The 27833-nt window shown below is 41.4% G+C and overlaps 1 protein-coding gene across 1 annotated transcript; it reads right to left on the bottom strand.

Annotated features, from left to right (window-relative positions):
• Positions 1-215: 215 nt before the first annotated feature.
• Positions 216-27041, bottom strand: DCTN6 (dynactin subunit 6). Its single transcript, XM_007962081.3, has 7 exons — positions 26909-27041; positions 19608-19672; positions 8641-8746; positions 6592-6680; positions 4420-4467; positions 3248-3390; positions 216-774 (listed from the first exon to the last, which is right to left on the bottom strand). Exons 1-7 carry the CDS (start codon positions 26929-26931, stop codon positions 676-678), a joined length of 573 nt encoding a protein of 190 aa, XP_007960272.1. The 5' UTR covers positions 26932-27041; the 3' UTR covers positions 216-675.
• Positions 27042-27833: the final 792 nt, after the last annotated feature.

Raw genomic sequence — 27833 nt, 5'->3', positions numbered from 1 at the left:
TATAAATTTCAAAATTTCTTTTAGTTTCCTTGTCCTCAGAAACCCAAGAATGCCACTCATTTGTATTCTACTGAAGACATCTTTCTCTGATTACTTTTGTTTGACCAAAAAGAAAAAAACGGTATTTTTCTTAAAAACAAAGTGAAGTCTAAATTAATTCAATAGCTACTGAAATTTCACCTGAAATTTTAAACAGCTACAAATCCACAAGAGGAAAAAGTAAACACATTAGCTTTAATACAACTAGTACATAATAAAAATTAAGAGAAAAGATTAATTCAAATAGAAAACCTGATTATGCCCACTAAAGGTGCTGTTATCAGCCTTTTTATTCAGTTTAGTCTATGCTAGAATGTAAATACATAACAGTATGTCTTTTCTTGTCATGGGTAGTCTTTCACATAACTAAAATTTGTGGCAGCAGTTTATACAACAAAAGAAAAGCTAAATCTGTAAATTATCAGAAAAGCAGCAAGGATATATGAAAATAATACATTTATATAAATTACAAAGGACAGTTACAATGAAACTCCATTAGTTTCTTCTCAACCCAATTTTACAAAATACAGTGAACACGTATTATTCTGTGTGTTGTTAAGAGTGCATAAACACTGTGGGCCCATTCAAAAGACAGTGGTCAAAGACAAAATGTTATCTTCATGTCATATACTGTTCTTAGTTCTTTACTGGAGTTGAGCTTCCTTTCATAGTCTTCTTTAGGTGGTGGTAATTTGGCAAGATTTTCATCAAGAAATCCAGCTGTAGAGTCTGGGGCTAAAAAGATAAGGTAATTAAGGCTGACTGGCAGAAAGCAAAGTCAAGAGTACCACACAGCGACCAGGCGTGGTGGCTCAGGCCTGTAATCTCTGCACTTTGGGAGGCCCAGAGAGGAGGATGATTAGAGCCCAGGAGTTCCAGACCAGCCTGAGCAACATAGGGAGATCTTGTCACTACAAAAAATTTAAACATTAGCTGTGTGTGGTGGCACGCCCCTGTAGTCATAGCTACTCAGAAGGTTGAGGTGGAGAAGCAGGGCGGCGGGGGTGCAGGTGGATTGAGCCCAGGAGGCTGAGGCTGCAGTGAGCCATGATTGTGCCACTGCACTACAGCCTGGGTGACAGAGCCAGACCCTGTCTCAAAAAAAAAAAAAAAAAAAAGTTCCAGGTAGCAATGGTTATTAATAAATAAGTTGTGGAATTACAGGTGATTTTCATTAACTCATTTTTGCTTACCTGCTCTTTTTTTTTAAATTTATAATGAACATATGCTAAGTCTGGTTACAAGAAAAAGCCAACAGATTTTATATATTTATATAAAAATATACAGAAGTCACTTTTCAAACTAGCTTTTGTAGATTTCATCTTGGCTTCTGAAAAGTTAAAAAGTTCCGATTACAGAAGACCACATAAGTAAAACACCCAGAGTATTTTGTTTTCCACGTGACCTACAGAGCCACATAGCTGAGGTGTACTTGGATACACCTGTCTGATCTTCACTCTTCATATATTAGTACTGCCCAGATTTTCCTGATAGTAAAACTTACTGCAGTACTTGTAAAAATTAGAGCTTTTTAGGCCCCTGCCCTAGCACTGTGACTCAATAAGTCCGGGGAATCTTTATTTTTAATAAAGACCTCTATATAGTCCTTATGATCAGTGAAATGTGGAAGACAATATTGTGTATTATAAAATAATAAGTTTCAGATATTCTTGCTCACTTAATTCTAATCTCCCTTCCCCAACACCAGCTTCATTTCCCAGTCTTCAATCATTTTTGCTGTTATGTAGAAAGTAAAAAAATGACTAGATTTGGCCTTATTTCCTTTTTAGTCTATAGAGTAATACTTGCTTATAATAATAATAATAATGAAGCCAAACATTACAGAAATAGAGTAACCCAGAAAGAACTGGAGTTTTGATTCCTGATAAAATATGGCTAAGAATCAGAGGCATAGTTATGTTTTGAAACTATTCTTTTTTTTGTTTTTCTTTTTTTGCGCCAGATCCTCACTCTGTCAGCCAGGCTGGAGTGCAGTGGTACAGAGCTTACTGCAGCCCTGACCTCCTGGGCTCAAGCGATTCTCCCACCTCAGCCTCCCAAGTAGCTGGAACTACAGGTGAATGCCACCAGGCCCAACTGATGATTTTTTATTTTTTGTAGAGATGGGGTCTCATGATGTTGCCCAGGCTGGTCTTGAACTCCTTCCTGGGTTCAAGTGATCTGCCTGCCTTGGCCTCCCACAGTGCTTGAAACTATTTTCTTTAGTGGGAAGAAAAGGAGGCTAGGTAACTGAAGAAATATATATCCAATGTGCCAAGCAATGAGGCTCAAAACTGCAATACAAATGTCTTATGTCCAAAGGAAGCCCAAATGCCCTTTTTCATCTCCTACTCTAATATTTAACTCCAAATATTTACTCTACATTATTCTTGATCTGAGTTTCTAGGAGATAATTTTTCAAGCCAGGAAAATATCCAAACATACTTTCTTATTCACAAACTGTGTTTATTATGAAGCTATGGTGATAAACTAAATAGACACACCCCAGGTAGAGGCACAGGATAAATGTAGTATGGTCATTACTTAACTTTGAAGACTGATATTTTAGGAGTAAATCAATAGGGCTTGTACGGTTTGTTTATGCACTGTCAGTGACAATGCATGAGACCAAGAGTAACATTTCTGGATCTTTTTTCATAAGTGACTTGTCATCGTCATCCTTGTATATATTTTTGATATTAACCTAAAGACTAAATAATTGAACTGCAATTAAATCCTGGTTTCAGGGATTGAACTGTAATTAAATCCTGGTTTTTTGGGATGTTTCTCATTGTTTTCTTTTTATTTATTTATTTTTTGAGTTGGGGTCTCTGTTGCTCAGGCTGGAGTGCAGTGGCATGATCATGGCTCACGGTAGCCTCACACTCAAGCATTATCTTCCCACCTCAGCCTCCTCAGTAGCTGGGCTATAGTTATGCCCCACCACACCCGGCTAAGTTTTTCTAGTTTTTGTAGAGACAGAGTCTCACTATGTTGTCCAGGCTGGTCTTAAATTCCTGGCCTCAAGTCATCCTCCTGCCTCGGCCTCCCAAAGTGCTAGGATTCCAGGCATGAGTCATTGAGCCTGGACTCTTTTATTTTAATTATGTTCTTCTTAAATAGTGTACCTGCTGCCTCATGAAGACAATTACATTGTATTTTGGGAAAATTAACAGACAGAACTCTTTTTAAAGAGAGGTTCTAGTACCTGCGGTCGCTCGGTCTGCACCCGACGAAGGCAGTCTGCACCATAGATCACCGTATTCTCAGGGATGACTTCAAATGTATTTAGGTTGCAACAAGCCCCAATGATGCAGCCACTTGTCAATATTACATTTCTGCCTACATATGCTGCAATAAAAACACAGAAAGAACTGCAACTTAAGACATCAAATGATTGCAACACTTTTTTTCCTAAGATGATTTAGATATAAAAATGTAAACTGGCCTTAAGAAAAAAGTTAAAGAAAATACATCAGTTTGGAGTTTTTATGGACAACACAGAGGCAGGCAGTACAAGCCAGGGTCAGATGGATTCAAAATGGAGCTCTGCTGCTATCTGTGTGACCTTGGGAAAGTCACTGCAAAGTCTCTAAGCTCAAGTTCATCTATAAAACAAAGAGGCCACTCTACTTCACAGTTTAAGGAATAAATGCAATAACAGATGTAAAGTGATGAGCACAGATTTGAAACACAGTAAGCATAAAATAAACAGAAAATGCTGATGATAATAGTGATAATTGATAATCCAAATTAAAATAAAAGTCATTAAGTAGATTAACACAAAGTATCATTTTATTATTTAAAAAAGCAGCATTTTCTTTCATGCCACTCAGGACCAAGAAAGATAACCCACTATTCTAAAGAACTGTCATCATCCAGGTTCTTTCTGGACCTTGGTGGGACAAGCTCTTGAAGTTGCTTCCCAGTAGTGACACTGACTTTACGTAATCTCTTGTCTGGTCCACTTACAAGCTCATGATATTGGTTTCTGATTGGTTAGGGAAAAGTATTCCTGAAATTAAAGAAAGCAACTGCTAGAGACACTGTGATTTTTCCCCTCCTTTAATTCTACAACAACACTAACCAACTAAAATTTCAGAGACTAGTATTTAGTAGAAATCTTTTCCGAATCTTTCATTTAAACTTTATGGTTTAATTCAATCCTGTACACAGCTGATTTTAAATTTAATGTATTTAACATTACCAGACAACCACATAACCAGATCAGTTTCCTTAGTGGCAAAGAATTAGTTTGCCAGCTACTGTAGCCCCCTTCCAAACACACCACCTTGCCAGTTTGTATTCGGTTGTTTCCCAGGACAACACAAAGAGAAAGGAGCTCACTGCTTTGACAATAAAACTCTGAACGTAGCTTACCTTTTGATTCAATGACATTATTATCTCCCATCTTCATAGCTTGGGAATCTGTAAGCCAGAGTTAGGTGAATACTATAAATATGTTCACCTTTAGTCCCCACTAACACAGTATGTTTTTACATTGCACTGGGACAGAGGACGGGGTGTCAGATGGGCCATGCAGGCTCACCCTTGCCAGAACTCTTTGCTCTGGGCAATCTGTGGTAACGGTTTAATCTTTAAACATAAATATCGCTAGGTATAAATAAATGACTTGTGTTTTTGAAGAAACGAGTCCTTATACCCTGATTTTATGAGTATTTTCATAATTGTTTCAAGATAATTAAAATTATCCATCACCCAATCACTTAAACACTGTTAAAAGTTTGATATATCTTTATATAAATATATAGAATTTCCTGTATATAAGTGGGAATCAAACTGTATAAACTTTTATAGCTTATTCAGTTCACTTAAATTTGCAAGCATTATTCCACGCTGTTAAAATCTTTAGGCCAGGGAGGGTGGCTCACATCTGTAACCTCAGCACTCTGGGAGGCCAAGGTGGGAGGATTGCTTGAGCCTAGGGGTTCAAGGACCAGCTTGGGCAACAGAGTGAGACATCATCTCTACCAAAATTAGCTGGGCACGGTGGTGTGCACCTAAAATCCCAGCTACTTGGGAGGCTGAGATGGGAAGATTGCTTGAGTCTGGGAGCTGAGGCTGCAGTAAGCTATGATTGTGCCACTGCATGCCAGCCTGAGTGACAGAGCAAGATCCTGTCTCAAAAAAGATAAAATAAAATCTTTGAAAACATAATTTTAAATGACTGCTTAATGGTCCTACTGGTTTTATGCTCATAGTTCAATTTATTTAAATATCTTGCTATCGTTGGACATTTAGATTTTTCCTTCTAAATATTTTCTACTATATATTGTATGTTTTGCTGACGCCATAAGATTTTACTATCTTTTTTTTTTTTTTTTTTTTTTTAAATCTTTTTGAGACGGAGTTTCGTTTCACTCGTTGTCCAGGCTGGAGTGCAATGGCACAATCTCGACTCACCACAACCTCTGCCTCCCAGGTTCAAGTGATTCTCCTGCCTCAGTCTCCCGAGTAGCTGGGATTACAGGCATGTGCCATCACACCCAGCTAATTTTATATTTTTAGTAGAGACGGTGTTTCTCCATGTTGGTCAGGCTGGCCTCAAACTCCCAAACTCAGATAATCTGCCTGCCTCGGCTTCCCAAAGTGCTGGGATTACAGGCATGAGCCACCGCGCCTGGCCTGATTTTACTATCTTTTTAGAGTACTAAACTAAGCAAAAGCACTGGAGACATTCTGGGGGAGGGGGAAAGATAACACATGAATAATGGAATTTTTTCACACCCACACACCATTTTCTTGAATCAGACAATGTGTTGTCTACCTAAAACTATACAGGAGACACACTGACACGATTGGGATTCTTGAATCAAGAAGGAAGCCAGCATTGCTGTTTCTATGTTTATTATCACTCAGCCATTGCTACCTGTCAACCAGCAAAAGAAGTGGTTACTTTCAAAGTGCTGAGCTAAAGATACGTGTGTGTCTGCATTTCTCTAAAAACGGCATACTTACTTTACTCTATTGACTTATTTACAGGAAGAGAAGGGACCATTTTAAAAATATATACTATTCAATAAGTCTGTTCAAAGAGCTAGGTGACCTACTTTTATTTATTTTTATTTTTATTCTTTTTTGAGATGGAGTCTCACTGTCACCCAGGCTGGAGTGCAGTGGCGCAATCTTGGCTCGCTGCAACCTTCGCCTCCTGAGTTCAAGTGATTCTCCTGCCTCAGCCTCCTGAGTAGCTGGAATTTCAGGCATGTGCCACCACGCCCAGCTAATTTTTGTATTTTTTTTTTTTTTTTTTTTAATAGTAGAGATAGGGTTTCAACATGTTGGCCAGGCTGGTCTTGAACTCCTGGCCTCAAGTGATCTGCCCACTTCAGCCTCCCACAGTGCTGGGATTACAGGCATGAGCCACAGCACCCAGCCTGGATGACCTATTTTTAAAAATGTAATTATAATATATATTATGAATGTAAGTATATTTGATAGACAAATTGTGACAGTTTTACAATTTCTACAGAAGACTTAGGTACTAAAGGACAGCGGGAATTATTTATGGTAGATTATTGTAAAGGATACAACAGCCAACTTCAAACACATTATTGGTGCCAATGATCATAGGTTTTGGTTCTGGATCTTCAGTGTCAGGAGTGATATTATCTGGGTAACTGTAAAAAGAAGAAACAAATCATCCAAAAAGTCAGTAACATGATAAGCAATTTTCTTCCCATTTTCGAATTTGGGTTAATTCTTTAAATTTTACCTACATCAAGCTTAAAAGATGAGACTATGTAAGTTATTTATTTTTTTGTTGTTGGTTTTTTGTTTTTTTTTTTGATATGGAATCTCACTCTATCACCCAGGCTGGTGCAGTGGCGCCATCTTGGCTCACTGCAACCTCCATCTCCTGGGTTCAAGAGATTCTCCTGCCTCAGCCTCCCAAGTAGCTAGGACTACAGGCACGTGCCACTAGGCCCGGCTAATTTTTGTATTTTTGTAGAGATGGGGTTTCACCATGTTGCCCAGGCTGGTCTTGAACTGATCTCAGGTGATCCACTAGTCAGGGCCTCCCAAAGTGCTGGGATTACAGGTGTGAGCCACCACGCCCAGCCTATGTAAGTTATTTCTTAATTTAAGAAATTCGTTCATTCATCCTGTATGCTAGAGCAGGCTTGATTTTGAGTTGAAGAGAGCTACTGAAAAATGAAGAAGTCATTGGTGTGTAGAGAAGAACAGCCTTCCTTAGTTTATTTATTTTAGTTTATTTTATTTTTTGAGATGGAGTCTTGCTGTGTCGCTCAGGCTGGAGTGCAGTGGCACAATCTTGGCTCACTGCAACCTCCGCCTCCCAGCTTCAAGTGATTCTCCTGCCTCAGCCTCCCAAGTAGCTGGGACTACAAGGTGGGGTGCCACCATGCCTGGCTAATTTTTTTTTGTATTTTCAGTAGAGACAGGGTTTCACCATATTGGTCAGGCTGGTCTGAACTCCTGACCTCATTCATGATCCACCTGCCTTGGCCTCCCAAAGTGCTGGGATTATCCGTGTGAGCCACCACGCCCGGCCTACTTTAGTTTATTTTTTAAATTCAAAGTCCAGTGGGTCTTCTCCAGGACTAAGGAAAAAAGATGCTAGCTATCTTTTTAGGCTGTTAACTAGAATCAAAATCATGCCTAACTTGAAAATTTTCCACTCTTAATAATTATTTGGGATTGTGAAACAAAAACAGATATTCACATAAAATAATTATTGCTATTTAGCTAGTTCAAATACTTGGAAGATAAAATGTTTGTGTTCTAAGAGGAGGACGCCATTTTTAAATGGTGTTTTATCTCTGACAGTTGAGTTACTGCAGATTATAGCTGCTGTTAATTGACTTACACTGAACATGCCAAATGTATTTTAAATCCTAAGTAGGCATTAAATCAGTCTTTTTCTGACAGTTAAATATTTTCCCAAGGTCTTTCTTACAAATTCCATACATGGTTGCTATAAATTAGGTATAAACTTGAATTCCTTCCCAAAATTTTATCTAGAAAGAACTTATAAATGTTTATGAAAAATTCATGGGTTTTACAGTCTGGTTCACTATGATCATGCACATGTTCTAGTATTTTATTATTTTTTAATCTTTACACTTAAAAAATTGTCTCTAGGACTCCACATTTTTCAACTATAATTCTGGGTGTCACCTGTGCAAAACATGTGAAAAAATATATTAGAGTTAAATTCACATGTTTAGGCATGAGTAATAACATTTCGGCTAGAACCGAAAAATCCAAAAAAGCTTTCTGCAGGGTGGTGGGCATAGCACTTGGAGGCCTGAAGTGCTCAGGAAACGTTTGCTTAAGGAATGGATGAGAAAGCCACATGTAAGGGGAAGACGACCAGGCCCAGCATCAAAGATTCTAGGCAGCTACTCAGCTGTCTCATCTTGGACAGGTCTTTTCCCTCATATGGTTTTTGGTTTGCTTATTTACTTATGTTGAAAAAGACCCTTAATGTTTCTCTAGCTCTTAAATAGTAGGCCTCCTGGATGTCAGTTGAAAAGGTTCTTACAGACAGCTAAAATTAAGAAAAACCATTACCCATGGTCCTTGGTTCACAGTATGTATAAGAGTCTTACTCACGCATTTATGATGAGGGCCTGTTCTTCTATTAGGTTCCCTTCGCCAATCACTATTGGCCCAGCTTCTGCAATAATTCGTGCTTTAGGGTGGATCACTGTCCGAGGTCCTGTTAAAAACAGTTTGAGAAGAAATTAGTGGTGGAGGCTATGCTTCCAACAGGAGGGTGGAAGGTGACTGAGGATGGGTGAGGCTGTTGGGAGGAACATTTTCTAAGTATGTGCCAGGCACCGAGCTAGGTACTTCACAGATACTATCTCCCGGGCTTTATCATCAGTAGTCAGGGCCAAGTTACAAGCAAATGTGAGTGGAATGGCACAGGCACTACAGCCAGACAGCTGTGGCTCAGCCTCCACTTGGAAGCTTCCCGTGATCTCAGTGGTGAAACAGAGGTGATGACACCACCAGTCCCACAGGGTTGCTGTAAGGGCTAGAGATGATAATGTTGGGAGACACAGCATGTGACACAAAGTTGGCAATAAAAATTAATTCCTTCTTTTCCCTCAGCAAGGTAAGGTTCTCTTTGCTTAACATGTTCTGCTTTCTTATGTGAGTGTGCCTCCGAATTAGTCTTTTTATTACACAATTAAGAAGAAATATGGAGGCCGAGATGGGCAGATCGCTTGAGGTCAGGAGTTCGAGACCAGCCTGGCCAACATGGCAAAACCCCATCTTTACCAAAAAATACCAAAATGAGCCAGACATGATGGTATGTGCCTGTAGTCCCAGCTACTTGGGAGGCTGAGGCAGGAGAATCGTGTGAACTCAGGAAGCAGAGGCTGCAGTGAACTGAGATCATGCCACTGTACTCCAGCCTGGGTGACAGAGCAAGACTCTGTCTCAAAAAAAAAAAAAAAAAAAAAAAAAAAAAGGAGAAATATGGGTGGACAGAAGTCAGAAATTATGAGATCTAACACCTTTGCTCCTCTGTCAGTGTCCCTATTACGAGTACACCTACTGAAAGGAGGCACAGCTTCTGCTGTCTGGCCCAGGGTATGATTCAAACCAGTGAAAGCTGAAAAGGTTAAAGGGAGGCAGCAGAAGGACCCAAAGGTGATCACTGGAGTCCTAGGACTTTGGTGTGGGGAGCCCTGAGGCGATGCCTCCAGTCTCGAATTGAAGGGAACAGCCAGGGCCCTCATTACTCTCACTTCACCAGCACCGTACCCCGCCCTGAGGCTGGAATGCTAACACTCTCCCTCCCAGCTTTATCTACCACAGGCTGAGGGTTCTGGTGATAATGAAACCACTGATGGGAAAACATAGCCTCCTTCAGCCTCTCTCCAATACCCATCCCATGTACCTCCCAAGGCAATTTTTATAGGTAAACAAAAGCAGATGAAATAACTGACTCTGAAAGGAAGGGAGGGTGGACAGAAGTGTTGACAGAGGGGGTGGGGGATTAGGAAAGTGACACTGTCCAAGAAATTCAGTATTCAATTGGTTTGTTTTTTTTTTTTTTGAGACAGGGTCTCATTCTATCACCCAGGCCGGAGTGTAGTAGTGTGATCATAACTCCCTCCAGCCTTCAATTCCTGAGCTCAAGCAATCCTCCTGCCTCAGCCTCTTGAGCTGCTGGAACTACAGGCACATGCCACCACATCCAGCTAATTTTTAGAGATGGGGTCTCACTATGTTGCTTAGGCTGGTCTTGAACACTTGGCCTCAAGAAATCCTCCTGCCTCAGCCTCCCAAAATGCTGGGATTACAGGCTTGAGCCACTGTGCCCCACCTAATTATATAAATTGTCAATTCATAATTATTATCTGCCTGTGACAGTTGAGATACCTCACTATATGATATGGGGCAACAAAAACAAATACATGTTATTTTTGTCCTTTTGAACTTTGTATCTTGAAAACTGGGAATGCTTAATATACACTCATTCACAAATGTACTAAAAATAAGGAGGTGTTTCTGGTGCCCAGAGAATTGGAGAGAACCTCAGGGACGCCTATTCTTTTTCCTGATGAGGAATTGCTGGAGGTTGATAAGGAGGGTGGGGGCCTAAAACAGGCTGCTCAGTCCAACACCCCAGCATTTCTTATCAGGACGCACAATCTGGTAAGAAATAACAGGAGAGTGGCCTTGATCTCTCAGTCACTTCTGGCTTTCCATATCTTCAGCTTTTGAAGTAAAAATTCCCAGGCATATTCTCCTATTCAGGATGGAAGATTTCAGGATAGAAGATGAGATGGATCTCTGAGATCCCTGGGAAGCCTCTCAAGTTGAACATGAGTGTAAATGTGTGCATTTAATCTTTTATTTAAAACAAACAAAAAATATATATGCATATATACACACATATTCACATAGCTATATACATATTTATATAATAACATGATCATTACAAAAAATTCAAACAAAGCAAAAAGTGAAAGATCTTCTTATGCTAATCTCATTCCCTAGAGGTAACTATTCTTAAAAGGTTGGGGTATATTATTCCAGATGTAAGCTCCACTGTACACTTCAGATATGTAAATATTGCTGTGGGCTGTGGCTCATGCCTGTAATCCCAGCACTTTGGGAGGCCGAGGTGGGTGGATCACTTGAGGTCAGCAGTTCGGGACAGCCTAGCTAACATGGTGAAATCCTGTCCCTACGAAAAATACAAAAAAATTAGCCAGGCAGGGTGGTGCACACCTGTGGTCCGAGCTACTCAGGAGGCTGAGGTGGGAGGATCGCTTGAACCTGGAAGGCGGAAGTTGCCATGAGCCAAGATCACACGACTGCACTCAGCCTGGGTGACAGAGTGAGACTCCATCTCAAAAAAAAACAATAAAAAAAAAAAATCTGTAAATATCACTCCATATAAGCTATATCTCATTAAAAAGTTTAAAAATAAATATGATTTGGAGAAAAATATGCATTTCAAGCACACTTCTTTCAAACCAAGAAATAGTACCTATTCTTCTACAATTTGCTTATTTCATGGTAATTTTTCCAAGTAAGTATATCTAGATAGATATTCTTTTTAATGGCTGGAAAGTATCTCATTTTATATTAATATACCATAATTTATTTCACAGGTCCCTTAATAATGGCATTTTAGACATCACCACTTTCGGGGCTGAGGCCCCAAACGACAGGGAAACGAGCTGTGGATTTCTTTTAAAGGAGAAACTGTAAGGCTTCCAGCTGTGGGAACCAACTGAAATTTATAGTTTGCACCATACCAGGTCTATATTTTACGTCAAAATATTCTATGATAACAGGACACAATCTGCCTCTTTTAGGTTCTTTGTAATCAAAGCCCCAGCCAGCCCCACCCCCCGCCTTGTCTAGAAAGTCTAGACACCGGACTCTATCACCTAAAGGTGACGTGCTTACTCTCACAAAGGCGTGTTTTCTCATCTATAAAAAGAAGAGATCTGTAACCTACTTCATTGGGCTGAAATGTGGATTATATGAAATAATGTTTGAAAGAGGGATTGTAGGGTCTGGACCATGGTTCTTAAAAACTGGGATATTTATCACTATTTACTACTAAGAGCTAATGCATAACTTTTTCATAGTAAGCAAAATAACTAGTTCTGGTCTGGGACACAGAAGAAAAAGAACTGCTTTGCACCTCTACTCAGGTATCAGGGTAATACCTCCTGTTAGCCAAGGGGAAAAATTCCACACCACATGATCAGACAGTAAAAAGATTAATGAAAGTATTTTCCATAACTAGCTTTAAAAATCTTAGATATGGGGCTGAGCACAGTGGCTCACACCTGTAATCCCAGCACTTCAGGAGACTGAGGTGGGAGGACTACTTAAGGCCAGGAGTTCCAGACCAGCCAGGGCAATGAGTCACACCCGCTTCTCTACAAAATGAAAAATTTTTTAAAAATTGGCCAGTTATGGTAGGGTGCACCTGTGGTCCCAATTACTTGGGAGGCTGAGGCAGGAGGATTGCTTGAATCCAGGGGTTCAAGGCTACAGGGAACAATGATTGTACCACTGTACTCCAGCCTGGGCGACAGAGCAAGATACCATCTCTGACAATGTCTTTTTTTTTTTTCTCTGAGGGGGAAAAAAAAAAGATAGGAGGATGTGATCGTCACGTCTGTGACAGAAAGCAGATCCTTTGCCACTGCTAGATAAGTAGCCAGAGACACTAGATATTCTGCTGGTCATCAAGCTGTAGCTCTTGACAAGACAAAGATACCTCTGGGACCTGTGTGTTTCTTTAAAACTTATGAAAACAAGTGATAGTTTCATTTTTCCCTTTCAAAAATGACTAATCCATGTTTCTTACATAAAGAACCCAAACAAATAAGCACACTTTTAAAAAATTTTAAAACTTTTTTTTCACAGAAGATACCAGAAGCACACATTTTAAAAAATCAAAATAGGCCAGGCGTGGTGGCTCATGTCTGTAATCCCAGCACTTTGGGAGACCACGGCAGGTGGATCACTTGAGCACAAGAATTCGAGACCAGCCTGGGCAACATGGCGAAACCCCATCTCTACTAAAACACCAAAATTAGCCGGGCATTGTGGCGGGCATCTGTAATCCCAGCTACTTGGGAGGCTGAGGCAGGAGAGTCACTTGAACCCGGGAGGCAGAGGTTGCAGTGAGCTGAGATTGTGCCACTGCACTCCAGCTTGGGTGACAAAGTGAGACTCTGTCTCAAAAAAACAAAAAAAAAAAATTAAAATAAACCTAAGTCCTGTAAGACATCTTACACAATATTGAAAAAATAATATGTGAACTATTTCAAGCAAGTATTTTATTATTATTACTGTCTTTATCATTATTAATAATTATTAAACAAGCAACTGGAAAATGCCTGGTTAGAAATCTAAGGGCTGTGTCCAGAGAGGGAGAGAAAGCACCGCTGCATTTAGGTGAGACCAGTGATTTAGACACCACCTCCACCTGCTGGCAGCATTGCAAACTACAGGTCCCAGTGTTAAGCGGCTGAAATAAAAGTTTGAGAAACGATCAACTTTAAATTGTGAGGTGACAGCAAATGTCACAGGCAATAATACATCAAATAGGTTCTCTCAACTTCTTGTGGGTCTTTTCTGGGCACAGACTGAAGTGGTTAGCATAAGCGGACTTCAGAATATGTAACCGCTAAGATTTTGGTTTGGTGAACTTTTTTCTTTTTGGATACAGAATCTCGCTCTGTCGCCCCGGCTGGAGTGCAGTGGCAAGATCTCGGCTCACTGCAACCTCCACCTCCCAGGTTTAAGCAATTCTCCTGCCTCTGCCTCCCGAGTAGCTGGGACTACAGGCACCCACCACCACGCCCAGCTGATTTTTTGTATTTTAGTAGAGACGGAGTTTCACCGTGTTGCCCAGGATGGTATCGAACTCCTGACCTCAGGAAATCCGCTCGACTCGGCCTCCTAAAGTGCTAGGATTGAAGGCGTGAGCCACCACGTCTGGTCTGGTGAACTTCTTAAAGGAAGGCTGTGATTTCCGTGAATGATGCGGGTAATTCTGTCTGTGTGGTCTGATAATGGGAGGTTGGGCAGCAGAGTCCAGAGCCCAGCAACTCAAGCACCATTAGAAATAGCACACTGAAACGTGGCCACGGTTCACTTCATGCTTTTCTGATGCCATGAGCACTTTTATTATACCTAGATCGGGTCTGAATTCAACATGAAGTTTAAGGGTCTTCAGGTTCAAGTGCTTTAAAAATAAAACTCTGTCACCATGGAAAACACTGTTTGAAAGCTTGCTGTGAACCCTGGCGCTCCTTCTGGCAGGGTAGTTTGTGTATTTTCTTACCAAATGTGCTGAAGCCCTATTTGGCTTATCTCGGTGTTTGGATAAATGTGTCTAGAGTTGGAACTGCCTTACTGGCTGATGAATTTTTTTTCTAAATGGGTTGGCTGGGCTTGGTGCCACATAGCCAGAAAGATATTCCTTGCATCCAATTTCCATTTCCCTGGTAAAGGACACTTTTCCTGTCTATCTTTGCCACAGAAAGCAATCTTTGTGTACATTTCCATTTGTCAATAAATAATTCAAAAGGTCTTAAGCTCTGTTTTTGTGACAACTAAACAATTTTCTTGAACTGTAAGCTGAAGTACCTGTAAGAGTGCTTTATAGGTGAGAATTTCTCAAGTCAAAGCCACTGTTCTGCCTTACTGAAAAAGATTGCTGCAATGAAAGGGAAGCTTTTGGTCTGTATTAAAACTCTCCTAGAGAGACTAAGTAAGTGGGACAAAGTGCTTCCAGCACAAAACATTTCCACTGTGAAGAATTCTGCCTTCACATACTGATGTCCTTACTAAGTCCTGTCCCAGCCTCTCGCCCTGTAATGGACCATGGGACTGTGCTTCAAGGTACCTTTCAGAAAGGTTTTCGGCTCTCAAAGATTTACGGGAAATAATTCACGGCCCATGAATTAAGGCAGACTAACTAAAAATAGGCTTGATGCTATGAAACCTTATTTACCCAAATTATAATTAACAAGAGGGCTGTTACTTTTCCCAGGCTTTGTCTCTGAACAGCCTTGAATAAGGGGGTCAGGCTCCAGCAGAGTTTCAAGTTATAGGGTTTCTGCTTAAGGACCATACTTCCAAACATCCAGCTAGTTTCTCTGAAAAAACAAATACCTGCTTTTCTAGGAAAACAGATTCAGTTTAAAGTTCCATTAGCCTGAAACATAGCAAAGGAAAACATTACTTTCTTCCTAAAATATTTCAGAATGGAATAATTTGAAAAATATACATGACTAGAGGATGGAAAATTACACAAAACACCCTGAAAAAAATCTATGAATTAAACTACAGTTTATTGCTACTTAACTCAGATAAACTAAGCAAAAGCAACAATAAAAGCCCTAAGATGAAAAATAAAGCAGGGTGGTGACAGTTGCAATCAGATGACTTATCTCCACTCTTTGCTTTTATAATTATATCTCCCAGGAGCTTTTTAATCTGATACATTACATCAGAAAAATGAATTAATAGAAGCCAAAAGACTTGAGACATTTTATACCAAATACAACAATGACAAAAATGATTATCTAAATACCAATTCTGGAAAATTCCCATATTATACAGTTGAAGATAAGAAACATACATAACAGAAAGGAGACAAGAATTGTAGAAGACAGAACCATCGGTAACTGTAACACTCTTCTGAACCTTCATTTCTCCTCAAATTTTCCTTAACTTTTAAAATTCAGTTTTTTTCTCTTCAGTATTTGAGCAAAAATTTTCTTGTTTCAAAATACTGGGTCAAAGTAAATATAACAAGTATTCACTTGGAGGCCATCTGCTGTGAATCGCTAGGTATTTCTTTCCTTAAAAATGTATTACCACTTCTTATGTTATAATCCGTCACCGAAAATCTGTGTTAACTTTGGAGGCCGAAAAGGGCGGATCATTTGAGGTTAGGAGTTTGAAGTCAGCCTGACCAACATGGTGAAACCCTGTCTCTACTAAAAATACAAAAAAAAATTAGCCAAGTGTGGTGGCACATGCCTGTAATTCTGGCTACTTGGGAGGCTGAGACACGAGAATCGCTTGAACCCAGGAGGTGAAGGTTGCAGTGAGCCGAGATCACACCACTGCACTCCAGCCTGGGCAACTGAGTGAGACAGATTCTGTCGCAAAAAAGAAAAAGAAAGAAAGAAAATCTGTATTAAAATGTCATTTTAACAGAATTGTGCACCACCAGCTAGTGGTCAAAAACTAGTTGAAGGGCCAAGAGCAATGACTTACACCTGTAATCCCAGAACTTCGGTAGGCCAAGGCAGGAGGATCAGCTGAGGCCAGGAGTTTGAGACCAGCCTGGACAAAAATACAAACATTAGCCAGGTGTGGTGGTGCATTGCTGTAGACCTGGCTACTTTGGAGGCTGAGGTGGGAGGATCACTTGAGTGCAGAGGTTTGACACCGCAGTGAGCCATGATCACACCACTGCACTCCAGCCTGGGCAACAGAACAAGACCTTGGTTCTAAACAAACAAACAAACTAGATGGAAAGTAGCTTTAAACAATGTACCTCCTTATGTAATATTATTATTTTTTTGAGACATGGTCTCATACTGTCATCCAGGCTGGAGTGCAGTGGTGCAATTATAGCTCACTGCACCCTCCCAAGTAGCTGGGACTACAGGCACGCGCCACCACATGTGGCTAATTTTTCCCTTCCTTCTTCCCTCCCTCCCTTCCTTCTGCTAATTTTTCTTTTTTCTCCTTCCTTCTTCTCTCTCTTTCTCTTCCTTTTCTTTCTTTCCTTCCTTATTTTCTTTCTCTCTCTCTCTTCCTCTCTCTCTCTCCCTTCCTTTCCTCCCTCCCTCCCTTTCCTCTCTTTCTTTCTCTCTTTTCCTTCTTTCCTTTCCTTCCTTTCTCTCTCTCTCTCTCTTCTCCCACTATATTTTCCACACTGGTCTTGAACTCTTTCCGGCCTCTGCTTTCTTAAATAATTTCAACATGTAGGGAAAGTAGGAACATAAGAGGCATAAAGAAGGGGGAGGAGCACAATGTAGTGAAAACCAGAGGGAGAAACAGGAAAGTGAATACTGATCCCTGATACCCCTAAAACTCAGTCCTAGGCAGTGGTCCACCAATCATTGGCAGCTACCTTCCTTGCACAGATAATGCCTTTACAGCCCAGAAAATCTTCTGTAAAATATGTTATTTCAAATCTGAAATACATATCCCCCACCCACGTAATGTCTGTGTATATTTATGCCTGCAGATGTAGCTATACTATCTATATATCTATCTTATAGTAGACATTATATAGTTATTTAAAATGGGGTTGTTGTGGGGCCAGGTGTGGTGGTTCACACCTGTAATCCCAACACTTTGGGAAGCTGAGGCAGGAGGATCACTTGAGCCCATGAGTTTAAGACCAGCCTGGCAAAATAGCTAGACCCCGTCACAAAACAATAACAACAACAACAACAACAACAACAAAACAGGGTTGTTGTAACATTGGGGGATTTTTTTAAAAAAAGAAAAAATGTAAAATGGGGAAGAAGTAGAAATGCCAGGGAAAATCTACATAATTACTTCAGTCTTACTTTCCTTCTAACTGAAGAATGCGTTGTAAACTACTATAAGGTATTACTCCTAGAATATCATGATGATAGCCACAATTATAATGCAGTAAAATGATGAGTAAAAAGAACACAGAGGAGCATTTTGATAAATATGTGGTCTCAGTCTGCAGCAGAGATTGTAAAAAATTAAAAAACAAGGCCTTCTCATTTTCCTTCATAAACACTTTGCAAGTGGTTTAGGTAATACAAAAGACAAAGAGTTAACACAGCACTGAAAAGAAAAAGGGCCGTTTTCTACATTTTTAAAGTATCTCAATTTAAAATAATTAAATCAACCAACCTGGCAAATTCTTTTTTGTTTGTTTGTTTTTTTTGAGACGGAGTCTCGCTCTGTCGCCCAGGCTGGAGTGCAGTGGTGCGATCTCAGCTCACTGCAAGCTCCGCCTCCCGGGTTCACGCCATTCTCCTGCCTCAGCCTCCCAAGTAGCTGGGACTACAGGCGCCCGCCACCTCGCCCGGCTAGTTTTTTGTATTTTTTAGTAGAGACGGGGTTTCACGTGTTAGCCAGGATGGTCTCGGCCTCCCAAAGTGCTGGGATTACAGGCTTGAGCCACCGCGCCCGGCACCTGGCAAATTCTTAACAATGTTCCACAATACTGGCACAATCTCCACTGGTTTTATAAGACAAGATGCCTAAATTGTTTGGAGGCTTAGATATTTTTGGAAAAAAAATATGACATTACAGGGTTTTTTTTTTTCTATTAAACAAACTGTTCATTTAAGGAAATAAAGTGTATTTCCTCTCTGAAAGTGTAACAGTTCACTGAATACTTTAGTCTGGTAGCATACAGGTGACATGCGGCTGCTGGTAAGAATGAGCTCACACCAATAAAACCGCAAGGGCACCATATCCAGGCAAACCCCAGGTAAAAGAACAGAGTAAAATGTCTGAGGAATTTAGTCAAGTTCATGTAAGTAAAATGTTGGACTTGAGCTCTGGCAAGGCTACACTGAGAAGATCTGACCGCGTTAACAGCAAACGGTTATTGACAGCTCACTACTCACAATTTTCATGTTCTCTTTCAAGAAACCTAAGAGATAGACACTACTATTTTGCATGTTATGAAAATTGCTCATTGCCATCCAATATCTCTTCTCCTCTTTCTCCTTGTAATAGAACCCTGATCTCATTAGCGGCTGCAATGCAACCAGCTAAGACTACATCTCCCAAACTCCCCTGCAGCTTGGTCTCATGGCTAAGACAATCTCATGGACACATCAAGCTGCAGGGAAGGGTCGTGTGGAACTTTCAGGAAGGCTATTTAAAGGGAGCTGACTCACAGATGGGACACCTGTCCTTTTGCTTCCATGCCTCCCCTTTCTCATCCAAGATGACGGTTGGTGCTCTAGCCATCACTTCCTGGCCTACAGGACGGGAGCTCCATGCTGGACAATCAACTAATCAGCCCTGCATTACTTACCTCAAAACTTTTTATGTGAGAGAATAAACCTCTGCAGGTGTAAGCCACCCCTACATGCAGCCAAACCTGATCCTGATATACACAATTATATAGATGGGAAAAAAAAAAAAATCAAGGTTAGAGAGGTTAAGTAATATGTCCAAAGTAACCCAGCAAGAAAGGAGCAAGGAACAAAGCAGCCCAGGTCCGTTGACTCCATGGCCCACGGTCTCCACGAAGCTCCACAAAGGCAGCACCGTAGCACCGTGCCTGGCACATTGCAGGTACACAACAGATCTCTCTCAAATACACGAATGACTTTGTTATACAGCCTCATTAGTATTTCAGATAGGAGTTTAAACACAGCCTCTATCACACTATATTCCTTCAGAAATTTTAAACACATAGGAGAAAATGCATTGTTTTGTCAATAAAACTAGGACATCCGTGAAATAAACATGGAAGACAGTATCTAATTGTAAAGCACTAAAATAGATTAAATCACATCAATTCTTGAAAAACAGTAAATAAACTATTTTCTTACCGATAGTTACATCTCCTCTGATTTCACTTTCTACACATACAACTGCCCCAGGAGCAATCTTCACACTGTAGCAAGAAAAAGGTAACATTTACCAGAGGTAAGATTAAAAATACTGTTGGAGAAGCTACCCTGACACTGTAATGAAAACAAGGTTTAAAAAATGATGGAAAAAAAGACCAGGTGCAGTGGCTCACACCTGTAATCCCAGCACTTTGGGAGGCCGAGGTGGGCGGATCACCTGAGGTCGGGAATTCGACACCAGCCTTACCAACAAGGAGAAACCCCATCTCTACTAAAAATACAAAATTAGCTGGGTGTGGTGGCGGGCACCTGTAATCCCAGCTACTCAGGAGGCTGAGGCAGGAGAAACGCTTGAACTCGGGAGGCGGAGGTTGCAGTGAGCCGAGATCGTGCCATTGCACTCAAGTATGGGCAATAAGAGTGAAACTCCAACTCAGAAAAAAAAAAAAAAGATAGAAAAATGGAAAGTCAATGGTAAGAGGGTAAGGTTTTAATAGATTATAAATTTTCCAATCGGTATATTGTCCATCATCCCAAATCACATGTGCTATAGTATTAAAATGCTTGAGAAGAGTTTTGAACCTTTTCTTTTAATACGAGCATGTTTCTAAACAGCAAACAGCTGAAAACCACCTAGATATTCATCAGTGGAAGATTGGCTAATAAATTATGGCATACTATGGACTATTACATGGTCATCAAAAAGAATGAATAATCCCTTGTCAATATTTTGGAATGGCTGTGCATAGTGGCTCACACCTGTAATCCCAGCACTCTGGGAGGCCAAGGAAGGAGAATTGCTTAAGCCCAGGAATTCAAGACCAGTCTGGGCAACATAGTGAGACCTCATCTCTTAAAAAAAAAAAAAAAATAGAATGATCTTCAAGCTATATTGTTAAAAGTAAAAAAAGTGAGGTGAGAAAATGGACAGTATGTAATATGCCATTATTTTTGTAAAGGCAGGGTGAAAAAATATACATTTAAACTATTTAACAACCAGCAAAGTAATACTAACTTAGACATTTAAAATTTACAAATATTTCTATTTACTCTCATATATATACATACACACACACAAACATGAGAGAAACTTTTTACAAAGTAATATAAATTGTAGTACAAATTGTTCAAAAGACTCTAATAATTTCCATATAACTTATTGATGCTTTTTTATATTCTGCTGTTATCTTTTGTTTGACAAAGCTGTATGTAAACACCGACCCTAGCTGAACCATGAGCTGACATGAGGAAGTGCATCAAATGACTTCTCCATTACAGTGATGGTTATTAGGAAACTTCATTAAGGAAAAGAATTTTTCTAAATGGCAATGACATTCATGGTGTTAAATCTGCTCTCAGCTACTATGAAATAACACTAACATTTTAGATATTTTGTCTTCGTAATTTTGTTTGGATTTTTCAAAATTTTGATTTCCAATTGTCCCACTTTGGGCTGGGCATGGTGGCTCATACCTGTAATCCAGGACTTTGGGAGGCCAAGGCGGGTGGATCACCTGAGGTCAGGAGTTTGAGACCAACCAACCTGGCCAACATGGCAAAATTCTGTCTCTATTAAAAATACAAAAATTAGCTGGGCATGGTGGTGGGCACCTATAGTCCCAGCTACTGGGGAGGCTGAGGCAGGAGAATGGCATGACCCCGGGAGGCGGAGCTTGCAGTGAGCCAAGGTAGCGCCACTGCACTTCAGCCTGGGCGACAGAGCGATACTCCATCTCAAAAAAAAAAAAAGAAAAGAAAAGTGTAAATGTTTGTGTAAGAACACTTATGTAAAAATATTAAAACACTATTTTATCTATTCTATCTATGTTGAAATACCATATGCATACATCTAAGCAGAGACTAGTAAGTAACAAAGTAAAAACCTCTTCCCCCTCCCGGGCTAGACATCACTGAATGAGTAGAAGCATGAAAGTCATGAAGAGAAAGGGAGCAGGTAAGGCTGGGAGGAAAAGCAGGGCCAGCCCATGAACAAGCTTGTACACCATGACAAGGGATTTGAATTTGCACCCGTAGGCAAGAAGTCACTGAAGGATTCCCATTCCCAAGCCAACAATGTCACAAAATGGTATGCAGATAATTGACACTCTATGAAGAAGTACTTGGCGGTGGTGGGGGTCAGGAAGGCAGCTGGTCTAATCCTACAGAGATAATGCAGGTCTGAAATGCTGTATTAGTCCGTTTTCACACTGCTATACAGAATTTCCTTGAGACTGGGTAATTTATAAAGGAAAGAGGTTTAATTGACTCACAGTTCCACATGACTTGGGAGGCCTCAGGAAACTTACAATCATGGCGGAAGGTAAAGGGGAAGCAGGCACCTTCTTCACAAGGAAGCAGGACAGAGAGACAGTGAGACAGCGCAGGGAAAACTACCATTTATAAAACCATCAGGTCTTGTGAGAATTCACTCACTATCATGACAACAGCATGGGGGAAACCACTCCCATAATCCAATCACTCAGATTACTGAGTCCCTCCCTCAACAGGTGGGCATTATAATTCAAGATGAGATTTGAGTGGGGACACAGGGCCAAACCATATCAAATGCACTGGTAGCACATAAGAGAAGCTGCAGGTATGTCTAGGAAATAGAAACAAGACTTGGCAACAAACACATTTAACAAAAATCTGGTTTCTAGGCAACGTTGAAGGTAGGTACTTCCCATTCCTTGTTACAGGCCCCAAGGACCATAAAGTGTGTATAGTCACATCCCTCAGTATCCAGCATCTGTGGGAGATTGGTTCCCGGACCAACCCTCAGATGTTCAAGTCTCTGATATAAAATGCTGCAATATTTGCATAAAGCCTATATACACCCTCTCACACTTTGTCATTTCTAGATAATTTACAATACTTAATATAATGTAAATGCTATGTAAATAGTTATACTGTATTGTTTACAGGCACAATTTTTTTTTTCCTATTTTCGATCTGAGGTTGGTTGAATCCATGGATGTGGAACCCATGGATATAAAGAGCAAACTATATTTGCTTTCTTCTCTGTGGAGGGGAAATAAGTTTGACTAGTGTATTCTAGTTCTAGTGTATGTCTAGTGTATGTCTGTTCTCACACTGTTAATAAAGACATATCTGAGACTGGGTAATTTATAAAGGAAAGAGGTTTAATTGACTCACAGTTCAGCATGGCTGGGGAGGCCTCAGGAAACCTACAACCATGGCAGAAGGGGAAGCAAACACATCCTTCTTCACACGGTGGCAGGGAGGAAAATGAGTGCCCAGTGAAGGGAGAAGTCCCTTATAAAACCATTAGATCTTGTGAGAACTAACTCACTACCATGAGAACAGGATGGGGGAAACGGACCCCATGATTCATTTATCTCCACCTGGTCCCTCCCACAACATGTGGGAATTATGGGAACTACAATTCAAAATGAGATTTGGGTGGTGACACAGCCAAATCATATCAACTACAGAAGGATGGTGGTGAGGGGCATGGAGTGAAATAAGGAAACTGGTGCCATCCTGTCCCCTTCCTGGGAAGGGATGATTTCTGATGGAGAGGGAAACTCAAATTCCAGGGCTCAAAATCAGCTCCTCTGACTCACTCTGACTCAGCTTCATTTATGCCAGAAAAATAACCCAAACCAGCCTGGGTCACATGGTAAAACCCAATCTTTACCAAAAATACAAAACTTAGCTGGGTATGGTGGCTTACACCTGTACTCCCCAGCTACTTGGGGGGCTGAGGCGGGAGGATTGCTTGAGCCCAGGAGGTAGAGGTTGCAGTGAGCCGAGATCGCACCACTGCACTCCAGCCTGGGTGATGGAGTGAGATGCAGTGAAACCCTGTCTCAAACAAAAAAAAAAAAGGAAAAAAAGAAAAAAGAAAAGAAAAAGAAAACTAACCAAAAGTCAGGAGCCAGGAAGCAAAGTCAAAGCCTCTAGGTTTCTGATCTGGAAAACTAATGGCACCATCTGAGAATAGCCTATGGGAGGAGGAGCAGATTTCAGAGAAAAAGTCATTTGGCTAAATTTTAGATAAACTCAGTCTGAGGTATCTATGGAATAGTCACCAGATATGCCCAATAAGCGACTGAAAATACAGATTTTGAAGCTCATAAGAGAGTTCTAAAAATATAGCTGTGAGAGTCAGAAGGGTAAAGATTCTTTCATTAACATGTCTCTCCATCATTTCTATGCCAGAATCTTACCCCAAAGTATTCCCTAACACACATGCAAAGTAAGATGAAAACTATTTTTCAGATTGTACCAATTTCCCTACTAGTGTGATGAACTAAAAAGACATACACAAATTTTTCTTCCACAATTTAGGGTGGACAAACCTTCACACCGCAATGTATTTTTAAAGCTCTAAGTAAAGAAAAAAATAATGTATCAGATAGAAAAAACTAATAATCCCTGAGTCTATCTTCAAGAAATGGTTTTGAGAATAGACACAGCTCCAGCTGTTTCCATCATTTTGTCAGGCTCTGACTTTTTACAAGGCATAAGTCAATGAAATCCTACCAATGGTCCTTCTGGGTGATACAGCCTGTCAAGAGTCAATTTGGGCCAGGTGCAGTGGCTCACGCCTGTAATCCCAGCACTTTGGGAGGCCGAGGTGGGCATATTCCTTGAGGTCAGGAGTTCGAGACCAGCCTGGACAACATGGTGAAATCCCGTCTCTACTAAAAATACAAAAATTGGCCAGGTGTGGTCGTGGGCACCTGTAGTCCCAGCTACTTGGGAGGCTGAGGCAGGATGATCGCTTGAACCCAGGAGGCAAAGGTTGCAGTGAGCTGAGATTGCGTCACTGCACTCCAGCCTAGGCAACAGAGTGAGACTCCATCTCAAAAAAAAAAAAAAAAAAAAAAGGAACCAGGCATGGTGCAAAGCTTTCACTGCACTCCAACCTGAGCGACTCTGTCTCAAAAAAAAAAAAAAAAAAAAAAAGTCAATCTGCTGAAATAACAGAAAATATGTAGCCCTCCTACTGTATTGGAGAAGAAAGATTTTAGTAAGATTAGAAGAAATTAGAAGAAAGTAAAAGAAAGAAAACTTTAGTAAAAGCAGAAAAGCACCTGGTCTAACCCTCTCATATTACAGAAAAAACTGAAATTCAGAGACTAGAAATTTCTTGGAGCAGAGTTCATTCCTGGGGCATCACGGTCCTGAAATCAGTCATCTCTCTTCTAGTTGAAAGTTTTCTGGAAACATCCTGTCACTCCAGATGTTTTTCCATGATAAATGAAAGACACTGTCCTTGAATGTATCACCATCTGTAAATGTCATTTCTCTGATACTTTTCATTTAAAGTGGGTTTTTATGGTAAAATATGCAGTTTTATTAAGCCCTGGTCAAATAAATTAGCCTCTATAAAATGTCTCTTGTTTTAGACCTTATTTCTCATTGCAATTTTCCATTTCCTCAGCTTCCTTCTCATTATGAAAAGAGCATTATCTAACATTTAACTTGTCCTGGGCAACTGAGAGTTGGACTCACAAGTGCCCCCTGCCTTCAGTTTTATGCCCAAGGAAGAGATCCCAGGTAATGCTTGTATCACAATCAGCACGCTTCTCAGTGGCGGAGGGAAGAATTAATTCACCAACTAGGCCAACTAAAACGTGGTCCCAATATCTCTGCAAAGACCCCTCTGTATTTCGGAGTGGTGGGAGCAGAGAGGTGAGCCGGCAGATGGGAGGGCAAGACTTAACCTCAGACCTGTTAAAGTAACAAGTCAACAATACCTTCATCTTCACTGTAAGCTACTATCTACTGCACATAATACGATAACACATCTGTTCCTCTTTAGCTTACAAAAAAAAAAATTATAGAGTATCTGCTTAAATGGAAGAAAAATCTAAATTTTAATTTATGGCACCAGAAACAATGTCAGTTTTCTTTGTCAAAAAGAGTCAGCAGAGGGAGCTCAACACTGCTGCTGTTCGAAACGGCTTTACTTTTGCACTTGTGTCATCCCAGCCACCAACAGCCGCCAACAGCCCCCAGCAATGAAGACTACGGGAGAAGAAGCCAAAATTGCCCTCCCCATTGCCGTCCCCACATGTTTACAGAGGAGCTTGTTCACTCCACGCCTGGCAGAAAATGTCACAGTTCTAAGCTTATACACTATTGGTGGGAATGTAAATTAGTTCATCTATTGAAAATAGTGTGGTGACTTCTCAAAGGACTAAAGACAGAAGTACCATTGGACCCAGCAATTCATATAGAACTACCAATCCAAATGAAACTACCATTCGACCCAGGATCTACTCAAAGAAAACCATCGTACTAAAAAGACAATTAAACTCCTTTGATTATCACTGTACTACTCACAATAGGAAAGTATGGAATCAACCTAAGTGTTCATCAACGGATGACTGGATAAAGAAAATGTGTATCTATACGATGGAATACTACAGAGCCATAAAAAAGAAAGGAATCATGTCTTTTGCAACAACATGGATGGAACTGGAGGCCATTACGGTATGAAGTAACTCAGAAACAAAATCAAATGCACATGTTCTCACTTTTACGTTGGAGCTAAAATGAGTACACAGAAACATAAAGAGGGAAATAACAGACACTGGGGACTCTAAAAGCAGCGAGGGTAGGAGGGGTGTGAGGGCTGAAAAATTACCCATCGGGTACAACGTTCACTATTTGGGTGATAAGTACACTAGAAGCCCAAACTTCACCATTACGCAATATATCTGTGCAACAAATCTGCGCATGTACTCCCTGCATCTTAATATATAGTGTGTGTGTGTGCGTGCGTGTCACAGTTCCAGGCGCGGCCGCCCTTCTGACAGCGACAGTAAATCCCTTTACACACCCCACCCTCCAGAGACAGGAAGGGCCTGGGGTGCGGCCAGCACTGGCGTGGGGGTCTCGCAACATGCAGCAAAGAATCCAGCGCCAAGCCGTGGGGTACAGCCGCCCCAAGCACCGCCGATTATGCGGGAGAAGGGAGCCCGCCTCCCCCTGCGCCCCAAGAAAAAGCTGACGTCACCTTCTCGCAGCCCCGCCGGGAGACCCCCTCTGCGCAGGCGCCTGCGGGGAGGGAAGGACAGACAGGAACAAAAACCTTCCAGGCGGTGACTCCGTGTCCCTTCTCAGCCCTCCCCGCCCCCACTCCGTAGCCCCCTCCCTCAGTGGACGCCAGGTCTGGGCTTGAGGTACCTTCAGCCCGAAGGCCCAGGATGAGACACCCTCTGAGTCGCCACCATTGGCGACCAGGAACAGGTTCCACCCCTACGCAAAGCTGAGAAAGGGCTTTTCTCAAGCAGCAGACCCACCTCTTTTGAGTCTTCTCCGCCATGGTACGGCCCCAATTGGAGCGGAGATCGATACCACCGCCTGGGTAGAGCGATAATTCCACACGCGATTGGAGAGCCTGGCAGGGTTGGGAGAGGGGTGGGGCCGGGGTGGGGCGAGGGCTCTGCGGGGCGGGGTCAGGGAAGCTTGCGGCTCTTGTTTGCGTCGAGTCTGGGCGCACAGGACTGTGCGTGGCAGCGGTGCGGGGCCGTAGACCCTAATTTGGAACAGCCATTGGCTGGGCACAGGCCAGCACTTTGGGAGGCCGAAAGGCCGAGGCAGGAGGCTCGCTCGAGGCCAGGAGTGCGAGACTGCGAGACCAGCCTGGTAACATAGTGAGACCCTCTCTTCCTAAAAAAAAAAAAAAAAAAAAAAAAAAAAAAAGGCCGGTCACAATGACCTGCGCCTGTACCCCTAGTTACTCGAGAGGATCGCCTGAGCCCAGTGAAGCTGCAGCGAGCTATGAGCATGCTACTGCACTGCAGCCTGGGCTACAAAGCTAGATACTATCTCTGATAAAAGAATAAAAGCTGTTTATTGCAATCCAGTGCGCGTCATTTTGCCCTCATTTTACCCACTTGCGTAGGCGTGATCATACCCTAAAGATATTCCTCTGACCTCGCCGTTGCTTCTTTTCAGCCTCTGCCTTTCTCTACACATTAGGACTTTTCCTGGCCCTTTTCTCGCTCTATCCTTCCTATAGGTTAAGTGCCCTCCACCTGCTTGTTCTCTAATGAATGTCTCTGGTTCTGCCCGCGCTGCCGATCTTCACACCTGATATTCGGTTGATTGACATCTCCACTCAGAGTCCTATCGAACCTAAAACTTCCAGAACTTCGATTAACACTCCCGTCCTCCCTCCAACCTGCTGCTTTTTTGATCCACACCATTTGCCCAGTTGCTCAA

This window comes from Chlorocebus sabaeus, chromosome 8 (genome assembly GCF_047675955.1).
Source record: "Chlorocebus sabaeus isolate Y175 chromosome 8, mChlSab1.0.hap1, whole genome shotgun sequence".
NCBI classification, from domain to species: domain Eukaryota; kingdom Metazoa; phylum Chordata; class Mammalia; order Primates; family Cercopithecidae; genus Chlorocebus; species Chlorocebus sabaeus.
This window is presented reverse-complemented; position numbering and strand designations above follow the sequence as displayed.

What these genes read in the sequence shown, in the direction of transcription:
- DCTN6 (XM_007962081.3), bottom strand. Translation starts at nt 26,931, where the DNA reads ATGGCGGAGAAGACTCAAAAGAG. An exon ending in GCGGAGAAGACTCAAAAGAG is followed by an intron (nt 19,673 to 26,908) that starts GTGGGTCTGCTG and finishes TTCTTGCTACAG; the next exon opens with TGTGAAGATTGCTCCTGGGG. An exon ending in TGCAGACCGAGCGACCGCAG is followed by an intron (nt 775 to 3,247) that starts GTACTAGAACCT and finishes TTATCTTTTTAG; the next exon opens with CCCCAGACTCTACAGCTGGA.